This window comes from Lissotriton vulgaris, chromosome 5 (genome assembly GCF_964263255.1).
Source record: "Lissotriton vulgaris chromosome 5, aLisVul1.2, whole genome shotgun sequence".
NCBI lineage: Eukaryota > Metazoa > Chordata > Amphibia > Caudata > Salamandridae > Lissotriton > Lissotriton vulgaris.
The window spans coordinates 1,709,814,712-1,709,827,304 of NC_141693.1; the positions used below are offsets into that span (position 1 = coordinate 1,709,814,712).

The 12,593-nt window shown below is 45.3% G+C and overlaps 1 protein-coding gene across 1 annotated transcript in view; it reads right to left on the reverse strand.

The window, feature by feature from the left end:
- Positions 1–12,593, reverse strand: part of ADAM11 (ADAM metallopeptidase domain 11) — a 336,142-nt gene that overhangs the window by 160,237 nt on the left and 163,312 nt on the right. The window contains exon 12 of the mRNA XM_086919835.1: positions 2,999–3,083. Coding sequence (XP_086775961.1) covers positions 2,999–3,083 — 85 coding nt within the window. The remainder of the gene's footprint in view (positions 1–2,998; positions 3,084–12,593) is intronic.

The following is a 12,593-nucleotide window of genomic DNA, read 5'->3' on the forward strand; positions in this document are numbered from 1 at the left end:
AAAGTTGCGATATCGTCAAAGACTTGCCAATCTCCAGAAAAATTCAGTCATGGGCCAACTTTATAATAAGAAACCGGAATTTGGTGGCACATGTACAGTGCCAGTTAAAAAGCAATTTGCAAAGAATTAGGTTTAAGGCACTTGAATTTGCCAGCGACCGCTAGTACCTATGTACACTCAGTTGTCCTCACAAGTTCCAAAGTAATAAAGACATGTATTGAAGGTTGCAATACGGACTCATCATCATACACCTGCCTTGGCATATTATCCTAATGAAAGCAAGCACAATTCATTAGAGTAGTAAAAGGGTGAAAGTGTTTGTGTACATTTATATGTTACAGTCATTCCCCTCAACTTTATAAAGGACATTTGAAGCTGTTGCATCTGACCTAAGAGGGAAATCAAGTGATTGCTTGGGTACTACAGCTTTGTGACAGACTTGCTAAGTAGTTGCTTTTAACACAAGAGCGACATCTATTAAAGCCAACTAGTCCGGTTTTATTAATTTCATTTGTTTTCTACTACAAATTAAGAGCTACAATACCCACAATAAAAAGAAGAGTAGGACAGGACAGGACAAGCTACTCACTACCAAAATTAGACAATTTGAGATGTTTTCAACAACTCCAATGACTGAACATATGGCATGCTGCAGCCCCAGGCCTTTCGTACAGATAGTGTGCACCAGACAAGCACCATGACAATTTGAAGAGTAGGACAGTACAAGCTACTCACTACTGAAATGGGACAATTTGAGAAGTTTTTAACTACTCCCAATCCCGATCTCGCTTTGCTAATGATAGCTTTGGATTCTTCCAAGGAGATCTTCTCTCAAAGATCCCAGATTTGACTCCAATGGAGGAGAGATCATCTGGTTCCACCATTGTTGGGCTCTCATATGCCCATTACTTAAAACTGGCATAAATGTGTTCCAGTTTTTCATAAAAAAAATACAGTTCGATTTTCGCATAAACTTTGAGAAGCTGGAATGGCTTGTTGATCTACTCCAGGGCTTAGAAAGGACTCGACTTTCCAAAAAATTGCCTTTTTGCATTGTTCAACGTCATAATGTCTTTGGCAAATGGATCTGCTTGGTCTTGAAAGCATTTTTCCTAAAGGCCTTAAGGACTTCCTTACATAGTTGCTTATCTCTTTACAGATAAGCCTGCCTCCAATACCTTTCCATATATTTAAATTTTCTCTTTTCAACCTGTAATGAAGGAGTAAACCAGGCTGTAGAAGGTGAATTCCTTTTTACTATGCATTTTTTGGCAGGAGCCAGATTATTGAGACCTCGGGCAAGATCACAATTAAAGGCGCTGGCGACTTCATCTACCCCCTCTGTTGTCTTTATTTGGAGTCCTGTTCTATTAATGCCATTACTTTTCTACTACAAATTAAGAGCTACAAGAACCACAATGAAAAGAAGAGTAGGACAGGAAAAGCTACTCATTACCAAAATGGGACAATCTGAGATGTTTTCAACAACTCCAATGACTTGACATATGACATGCTTCAGCACCAGACCTGTTACACAGATTGGGTGCACCAGACATGCACCATGCAAATTTGAAGAGTAGGACAGGACAAGCTACTCACTATCGAAATGGGACAATTTAAGATGTTTTCAACAACTCTAACGACTGGACATATGGCATGCTTCAGCACCAGACCTGTTGCACAGATAAGATGCACCAGACAAGCACCATGACAACTTGGAGATTTAACACTTAGGAAAATGTATAAGTATATGATGAATTGAGAAGGCATGTGTACACTAATGTATGCGTCAGTGGAATGCTATTATATACATATATATATATATATATATATATATCTTAACATACGCATAAGTTTATGCATGGAAGTACGTGTGTATGTCCTTCTGTATATTTGTATACATGCATGTAAAAATTGCATACATTTAGCTATGAATATATGTACATAACCCTGCATACATCTAAGAGTATGCACCAGAATTTACCAGTGAAATGTAAGACCTACCACATTTCACCTTCACCAGCCTCAAGTGGATGGGAGTAATATGCAAAGAGAGGAGTTGTGAAGATTTTACCCACTATCAGTCAGAGAGGGAATTCGTATGTTCATCCCATACATGAAATTTTCACCTCTGTTTTCTACTCTAGCAAATTTTAATGATCATGTTGGAAAAATAGTAGTTATTTTTCGGTTAGACAGAAGGGAGTTGTTTCAGCCAATCGATTGAAGTGTTTCCTCTTCTGAAAAGATAGGGGACAGGTTCATAAAAGTGCTATGGTAAGGAAATGATAGGTAGTTGCCTGCGTTACCACCAACAGGCAGGTGCCAAATTGCAACCTGCCTGCAGCAAATGAGACCCTATTGCTGAGTCACCTTGCCGAGAGGAGCAAAAATCCTTTCTCCTGCGTTGAAAGTTGGATAACTCTAATGAATCTAGTTGATTAAGATGAATTTTTTCACATGGGGTATGTCTACTGTTGGCTGGGCCGGAGAGCAACCAATCCACAAAGTTAAAAGTTTCTGAACCATTTATATTGTGATAACATTAGTGTCCTAAAGAAGAACCACATCACAGTGTCTAGAACTAAGAACCTTCTAAACAAATAAAGATATGATCACTGCATCAGAATCAGCATCATAAAAAATTTAGTTTACTAATGAGAAAACATCAAAGGACATTAAAGCAGACCTGCAATACGATCCCAAATTAACTGGTTCTCAGTGACAAAGGGAGAGTAATGGAAAGTAGAAACTTCGTATTTTGCCACAATTCAGACAGACAAGCTAATGTGAAGTACCTCATTTTCTCAATAAAACTAAATCACTATGAGTGGAGCGGGAAAGAAAGGAAACCTGAAGTTATTTAATGAAAAGCTCCTTCCTAACTGTGTGCTTGCTCCCACTTACTGAGGATTCAGCAGTCTTCTTGCATTATAAGCAGACAAAAGGCACTAATAGTTAAGATGGACACTGTTGTCGGCTATTCTAGAATACACACCTCATTTACACCACCTCCTCTTGTTGGTGAGCAAATTCCTCCAAAGTAAGCAGTGCCACTACGGCTACTCTGAAATGTCCGTCCCCTGTGAAAAAAGGAAATCAAGTGTTAACAAGCAGTCCAAGTTGAAATCTTTGACTATTTAACAGATATTCTGCAAAATCTCTTTACATCTCATCAGGTTTGCTTTACAAAGCCTTCGCTGTCCATCAGATACCCATACAAACCTTCCTGTGACATCTGATGCGCCATTCAAAGGTCTTCAACATCTGAGAAAATGGCTTGATAAGAGGGGTATGAGCCGGAGCTGTGAAGAAGTTAATTACTTACCTGTAACTCTAGTAGTATCTTTCATAAATTCAAATCACTTGAATTATTTCCTGTTTTCAGCCTGGGAAGCCTTGGTAACTTCAGAAACCAGTCTGAAAATGCCCAGAGGCTCAGCAATAACATTTGTTTAGTAGGTAATCCACTTATTTAAAATAACCCACACTTCAGCCTGTAAGGTGAATGTGTTGGGCTCTCGACTCTCCCTAGTTGCCACCATATCTCACATTTCATTGCACAAGGGTGGAGTATACACATAATAGGTAGTGAGCCTCTGATCGGAGGTGGAGGGGTGAGAAGGCTCACATCTGAATCTATGAAGGATGCCAAAGCAGGAGAACTGGAGGTACAGCTAGTTACCTAATTCCTTCTCTAGCATTGAATCTTTCATAGATTAATCTACTTGTATCAGAATAGTAACAGTAAATCAAATGTGCAAATGTAAATAAAGAGGGAAGCAAGCTCACCTGTACTGAAACAGGGTGCGTAGGACTGCTTGACCCACTGAAGTATCAGCTGCAGCATTCACACAGGCAGTACTGCTTTATAAAAGTGTTACAAAAGGGGGTGGTGATGGACGGAGCATCTGAACCAATCAAACACTCACACCCAGTCTACAGATCTGGGTTTAATCCATCACCGTTCTTTAGCCCACTCTGCCACCCCAGTTCAGACATGGCCATATGCAAATCAGTCTGACCCTGTGCCTCATGGGAACAGTCCAGCCCGAACTGCCAAGCCATGCCTTCCCTGGACTGGAAACAAGCTTCCTAGGACCAGTTTCTGGCATTACAGCCGTCTTCAGCCAGGCGTGCTTGAATCCAGTGGCAAAGTGAGTAAGGGACTCACGTCTGAGCATACCCTGCCAACTTAGGGCGGACAAAGCGGTACAAAAGGGGGTGGTGATGGACGTAGCACCTGACCCAATCAAACACTCACACCCAGTTAACAGATCTGGGTTTAATCCATCACCGTGCTTTAGCCCACTCTGCCACCCCAGTTCAGACATGGCTATATGCAAATCAGTCTGACCCTGTGCCTCATGAACTGCCAAGCCAGGTCCTCCCTGGGCTGGAAACAAGCATCCTAGGACCGGTTGGAGCATCTGAACCAATCAAACACTCACACCCAGTCAACAGATCTGGGTTTAATCCATCACCGTTCTTTAGCCCACTCTGCCACCCCAGTTCAGACATGGCCATATGCAAATCAGTCTAACCCTGTGCCTCCTGGGAACAGTCCAGCCCGAACTGCCAAGCCATGCCTTCCCTGGACCGGAAACAAGCTTCCTAGGACTGGTTTCTGGCATTACAACCGTCTTCAGCCAGGCTTGCTTAAATCCAGTGGCAAAGTGAGCAAGGGACTCACGTCTGAGCATACCCTGCCAACTTATGGAGAACAAAGCGGTACAAAAGGGGGTGGTGATGGACGGAGCATCTGAACCAATCAAACACTCACACCAGTCAACAGATCTGGGTTTAATCCATCACCGTTCTTAAGCCCACTCTGCCACCCCAGTTCAGACATGCAAATCAGTCTGACCCTGTGCCTCATGGGAACAGTCCAGCCCGAACTGCCAAGCCATGCCTTCCTTGGACCACCACCCCCTTTTGTACCGCTTATAAAAGTGTGTCAGCTTTTCCATGTGGCTGTCAGGCAAATAAACAGGAGAGGTACACCTGTGCACAATGCAGTTGCTGTTGCCCTGTTTCTTCTGGAATTTGCCCTCACTCTGGCTTGAAACGGAGATGCCGGCTGACAGTCAATGGGTAATTCCTTGCTTAGGTAGCTGGCAAACCCACATGGGTGGCCAAAAGAGAGCAATAACTGCCCAAAAGTAGAGATGTCTTTAGTTTTCTCCAAATAAAATCTGATAGCCCTGCACATATCCAACTAATGATCTTTCTGATGAATGCATGTATTTGGAAAAAGCAGCAAGAATAACAGGTTAATTTAGTTAAAAGTCCAAAGGACCTTGGGCATGAACTTAGGGTTGCTGAACTCGATGCCAAGCTTTTCTGAAGCAAAGGTGCAGTTCTTTTATGGTGAACACTTGAAGCTCTCTAACTCTCTAACCTTAGGAAAGAGCTATCATTAAGGCAGTATTTGATGACAGAAACTTGGGATACATCCTATGGATCAGATCAAAGGGAGACAGCACCACCTGACCAAGCACTGTATTCAACTCCCATTATACTGGAGGGACATGAGTGGTGGAAAGGTGAGAAAAAGGCCCTGCTTTCAAAAGTCTAAATTATTTGACAATCCTTTGTGAGAAAAATGCTGACACATCACTCATCCACCCAAATAGTGATTTTGCGACCAAGTAAACACTGACAGAGGAGTATTTGAGACCTTCTCTGGTTAGGTGCAATAAGTACAGTAGTACTTGATGAGGTTGGATTCAGATGGTGGTTAAGCCTTTCATCTATACACCAGACTTGAAAGCCCTTCCATTTACCGTTGTAAGTACATTTTGTAGCAAGTGCCAACGGTTGTGCCAGCAATTTCCTGCAGTCCACAGGAATGTCAAGATGACCGAACTTCAAGTGGCCAATGTTATAAGCTTTTAAAACCCATTACATTAGGGGAAACGCTTCGACATGTTACGTATTCAAGATTGGTCCTAGAAATTGCAGTCTTGTCTCCTTATGAATGGAAAGCTTCTGCACAGTTAGCATCAGACACAGCTGATGGAAGAGACTGATACAAGTGGTTATGGAAACTGAAGTTTCTTCTTCTGAAGGAGCACTGGCAAGCCGGTGGCGATTGGCAATCGGCTGTAGCGAGTGAGGCGGAGCCCGGTCTTGTCCGGAGCAGCGCGCCTCTTTCTGAACGCCGTGGGTCTCGCAGAGACGGCATCGCCGTGATTTGACCCTGGCGGCAGCTGCATGGGAGCAGTAACTGAGGCGGAGACCATCGAAAAAGGGCAGGATCCACGAGGTGAGTGGGGCCCGGCAGTAGCTGCCCTGATACTGTGTTCCCCGGCTTCCTTCTACATCTGGGCCTGGGCTGTGCACTGGGGCCACTACTGCAGCAGATACTACAACACAGGCCCACCGCAGTACAACACAGACGACGGGCATCTCATTCGTGAAGTCAAATTGCAGGCCCGGTCCGGTGCTGCCCCGCGCCTGACCCCAACATGGCGCCCAGGCTGCTTGTGCTTAGGGCAGGACCTTTTGGCTTTCTCCAACTGGTGACCTCTTCCCTGGATCATCTTGTAGTCGCCCGGTTTGACCATAATCTCTATCCAGGGATATGGCCTGTCTTTTAACAACAAGCCTAAAATGGATGACACTGATCTCACATGGACAAGCCTCGTGGCTGAAAACCCCTAGCCTCAGAGCCACCATGATCAACAACCACGACCTATCCCTGTTCCTCACCCTCTGCCGGCGGAGTCTGAACCGCATGGCCGATCCCCGGTGGAGCTGCTCCAACAGCTATAGGGTAGACTGGCTCTGGCACATCGCTTTAGCCGTCACCTACCCAGCCGGTCTTCGGACATTTGTCTCGTCTTCTCCTCCACAGCTGTCTCCTTCCTCTGGACTTTCAACTCTCCCTGATCTGTTTTTCCCTCCTCTTTGCTCTTTAATTGTTTTCCTGTTGAGACCTAGCTGTTGGCTGATGCCCGGTGGAGCTACCCGATAGCTAAAGAGGAGATGGGCAGTGGACTTCCTCCTTGGCAGTCACCTACCCAGGCGGACTTTGGGCAGACTCTCCTTCGTCTCTCCATCCTATCTACCTCCTACCCACCTCCTACCCCTTACCCTTCTAAGCTCCATTTATTTTGTCTTCTATGCTCTTGAAATGTTTTTCTAGTAACTGATGTAACGTGTAAATGATGTAATTTTGTAATTCCTGTGGAACCTTATGTAAAGCGCTCTGATACCTCCGGGTCTAGCCAGCGCTATATAAAACTCTCAAAATATTGTTTTTTTTTTAAAGAAATGAATACACCTGGTGACACTGCGTATAAAGATTGGAGAGACCTTTCAACTAGTACTACTAGTGACATGCAACAAACTGCTAGATGTATTGTTTGGAATATGGGTGCATACAAATATGGAAGTAGCTGTTCTGTAAGTCCAAGGAGGTAAGAAACTCTCTTTTTGAAGCACCATAAGGACTTTCTGTAAAATGAATACCCCAAAAATACTTTTTCAGACCCCTATTCAGTTCTGTACCCTATTTTCCTGTTTTCTTCCAGGAAGAACATGGAATAAATTGCCCAGACTTCTTTGGGGTTTCGGTACATTCCCTATCGAAGGAGAAGAATTTGTGCAGACTGTGCTCTTTCCAGGGTGGATGATCTGGAGTTCATTCCAGGAATGACAGTGTATGTCCTGGCTACCCAATTTGGAGCGCACTACAATCTGTGGTAATCTGTACCCATGCACAGGAAAAACAGGAACTTACCTTTGACTCTTCCCCCCACAGCCTGTATGCGGGTTAGCATGGGGGGCAGCATACACAAGTCAGGCTCTCCTTGTGACATCTTGGTAGCAGAACAGAGTGGCACCTTTCTTCTTTACAGTCGCCTTGTTTTAGCCTTGACAGCCTTGGTCTTTTCCTGATGAGTATCCTTGGTCGTAACCAGATTTGTCTGGATGAGCAGTAGTGGCAACTTTGCCTGCCATATGGACTGTAACCTCCCCCTGCAAGCTTGCCAAAACCTGGAGCCTTGAAATGAAGTGGAAGGAGCACATCCGTGCTGCAAGCATGTCATATCTGTATCGTTGTTAACACTACCAGGCACTGTCTACACGCATATCACCTTTGGTCCTGAAGAAAGCCCCGTTAAACACCTAGAGGGGGCTGAAACATGCAGACAGCCACACATAAGCCAACTCATAGGAAAATTACCCTTTTAGAAGTTGCATTACACATACTTTTAATCAATACCCTGGGCCGCCAATAATAAAAAAGATAGGTAAGGATTCCCAGAGGTATTTTTAATTCTTTATTTTCACCCACATCACGCTGTTGCACCAACACCCGCTCCGCTGTAGTCAGGCGTCGAAGCACAACCAGGTGGCATTCGGCTGCCTGGTTGGGACCCGGTGATGAAGCATGACACCAACCAGGTTGGTGTGTGAGGGGTCTTTTAATAACACCTAATGGGTCCTAAATCCAGGCCACTAAACAGTGACTAAGAGAATCGCATACACATAGTGGGCCAGTCCACATTTTTTCACCATATTACATCTGGGGACAGGACGCGCCCTGCATACCCTTGCTCTCCTATTGATTTTTTCGACATTTTCTGCAGCACACACCTGCGAGAGCTCCCGTTTTTTGAGCTACTATTGTTTTTACAAACACCAGTGCACCAATATCCAGCCCTACCATGGCAGAAAATCCAGGCTTGGGTTTCACCTTGGATGACGTCAACAGCATCCTAGCCAACCCCCCGCTAATGGCAGACTTTATTATGGATACAACGATTGCCCAAACATCAGACTGGGAGAGCTTGAATGAGAAGAAACGCAACCGCATACGAACCATTTTCCAGGGGGTAATCTTCACAGAATACCTAAGAAATAACACTGCCCCAAGAGGCCTCATAGTGACGAACGCCCCACGCATTTTTCTTGACGACGCCACCTTCCGGAAGGACTGGGCGCAAATAGCGTGGAGATGCACCAGAGATTGGATCATCCTGATGATCCAGACAGCTAAACGCCTCTCTGATGCTATCCTCATTGAAATTCAGGCCACCGAATCACATTTCAAAGCCACTCTGACCTCACTTAAGAAACGACTCGATGAGACTAATAAAAAAATTTCACGAGTACAAAGAAAGCCTAACGCAAAGCAAGATCAACAAATTTCAGAAGGACCTGAAAAAGTTCTCATACTCTAAAACATATCTCTACTCTGAACCCGACTACAAAGCTCCCAACAGAAGTGACACTTTAGGTGGATCTTCGGATGAAGACTCAACCGGAACAGCAACTCCAGCTCAAGTAGCTACAGGAGGAAACAACAAGGAAGAGGTAGAAACCCGGGATGGCAACAACCATGGACACCACTACCACCAGGTCCCAACATGCACTACCCTGGACAGTACCCACCGATGCATCCACCACACGGGTATGGCTGGAATATGCCATTCGGACCCCACCACCACAGCCCTACCCCAACCAGAACCAACGGTTTCCTTTTTTAGGGGGAGGCCCACAAGGCAGAGGGAGAAGACGCCGAGGGAACCAAGTACATTGGAGAGAAGACCAACACGAAGGAGCTCTAACGAGGAGAAAAGCCAAGGACCAGCAACCAGGGCCCAGCACGAGGTAAGCCTGATGACCAATCTCTCGTCACACAACCTAACTCCAAACGCACAGGCTGTCCTAAAAAAAGGACTAGGATTCGTACCTACGGTCAGACTGGATAAATTCTAGCTACATTGCGAACTAGCAACATTCTTCAGAAAACTAAAACTTAAAGCCTTTTTTGAGAATTCCCCTTTTGACGTCACTCCGGAAGCTGAAGGGGGCACCCAATTTAGCGTAAAATATTCCTTCATGCCACCCCCTACCGCCATCCCTCCAGAAATAACGGTATATGAAGAAGCGGTATTCAAAGTCATCGAAGGGCTCAATGAGGACCACACCTTTCAGAACATCACCAGAGGAGAACGAGCGGCAATCCAGTCCCTACGATCCAATGAGTCCATCGTCATAAAACCAGCCGACAAAGGCGGTGGAACGGTCATCATGAACAAAGAAGACTACCAAAAGGAGTGCATGAGACTCCTCAGTGACACCAAGAACTATGAGAAATTGAACCAAGACCCCAGTGACAACCTCAGATCACGCATTAACAACCTAGTGGAAGAGGCTGAAAACACAGGTCTGATCACACCTAGCGAAGCAAAATTTCTCACTACCACGAAGGCAAAATTCCCTACTTCTACATAGTGCCTAAGATTCATAAGAACAAAACACCCCCTCCTGGACGACCCATCGTATCGGGCATTGGGTCCTTGTTAGAACCATTATCACGCTACTGCGACTTCTTCCTTCAACCCATGGTAAAATCCACCAATACCTACTTACAGGACACGAAAGATCTCCTCAGGCTTCTTGAAGGGCAACGATACAATCCAGAAGCATCACTCCTAGTCAGCCTCGACTTAGAAAGCCTATACACGAGTCTCCCCCAGGACAATACCCTGAGAGTCCTTGAAATCGCCTTAGCAAAAACAGAATGGAAATACCAAACATCTACGAAATTCATTTGAGACTGTGCAAAACTCGCTCTAAAGGACAAGAACTTCGAATTTGAAGGCCAACTATACCTCCAAAAATACGGCACATCCATGGGGAGCATGTTCGCTCCCAGCGTAGCGGGCCTTTACGTACATCATTTTGAAACACAATTGATCTTTGCAAACAATGAGTCAATAATCCCAGAAATTTAATTTTATAAACGTTACATAGATGACATCTTACTCATCTGGGAAGGCACCACTGAGTCACTCATCAACTTCTGCAAATGGCTCAATACTTGCGACCACAACCTCAAATTCACTCACAGTTTTCACCAGCAGAAAACCACATTCCTGGATCTTGACATGGAGGCAGAAGGCGGTTATTTGAAAAGAAAAAACACGCTTTAAGCCCACTGCACGCAACTCACTGCTACATTTCTCCAGCTTTCACCCCAGGCCTTTGAGGGAGAACCTACCCTACGGGCAATACTTACGACTCCGGCAAAATTGCAGCCAAATTTCAGACTACAAAGAGCAGGCCAGAGACTTGAGTAACAAACTCAAAAACGAAGATATCCAAAACGGATCACAGAAAAAGCGAGGAAACGAGCCTGAAACCAAAATCGCGAGAGATTGATTGAGGCACTTCCTCATGAAGCCAGACCCATACCACTAACCACTTTCAACGCTGTCTCCAATCAAGTCTCCAATCAAGTCTCTAACATAATAAAGAAGCACTGGAAGATCATTGGGACAGGAAACCTCAAATGGGAACCACCCCTCATCTCTCACAGAAAAGCCAAATCCATCAAAGACGCAATAGTCTCCACAAGACCAAAACCCATCCAGAAAAAAGAGAACACTGTCCTAAATGCATGGGGCCGGCCCAAGGTCGTTGGCCATTTTGCATGTGGTGATTGCAGTGTATGCCACCTTACGAGCACTACAAAGACACTTGACCTAGAGCCAGGAAAAACATGGGAATTACGTGCCCACACCAACGGCACACGTAATATACCGCATTGTATGCCCCTGTAATCTTACCTACATCGGCATGACCAACTGAAAGATCAAAATACGCATATGCGAACACCGCAGCACCATTCGGTGCAAAAAGAACACGACAAAGATAACTAACCATTTTCTCGAAGTGGGACACACCACCAACGACATGAGATGGGTGATCATTGAAGCCATGGACCCCAACACGCCGAACATCCAGCAACAACTACTTCATTAGGAACAGAGATGGATTTATCGTCTTTCCAGTCACAAGACTGGTCTTAATGACAATATTCCGTGGAACAGCCTTAGCAACGGTAAAACACGATAGATCCACTCTGTACCTCCTAGTGCCTAGCATCTACCTTCCAGTTCTGACATGACCGCTTCAGTACCCTGTCGCCAATGACTCCATATGTGCCGTGACCAGCCCAATACATCTGCACAGACACTGCACCTAAAACTTATATGACACACCTGAGCATATCAGGAACCTACATCCCCTCTGGGACCTGCTTCTGCTCATGGTCTGCATCAGATAATAACTGTGTTGCCCGTTACCCCTCCATGTGGTCCCTCCACCCTCTTTGCATGTTACCAGCCCCGTGCTCGGTAATAGTGATGCTTCATGTGACTCCCAGATAAGATGATATACTATATCAGTATCCCCATGCTCTCATTGCCAAGCAACACACCAGCCTCACATTGCCCATATCTAATCATACTTAAACGTATACCGTAGCACTTTAGCTCCCGTTGCCAGGCTCTATACATCAGTCCCTAGCCTTGCCCCCAATACGGTGCGCACCTCTCTAAGATGGCCGCCATTCTTAATTTGGGACTACTAAGAATCTGAGCATGTTCGTGCATGCGCCAGTTACCGGGTTGCCTGCATCACGGATGGCCCGGAAACAACCCGGTGCTCACCCCCAGCAAGCCTTACACACTACTTAAACGGCAGTCTCCGGCGCACACCTACCAGCCGGGACGCCGAGGGACCGCAATCAGGTTGACCACAGAGGACACTTCATTACCAAGTAAGGCCTC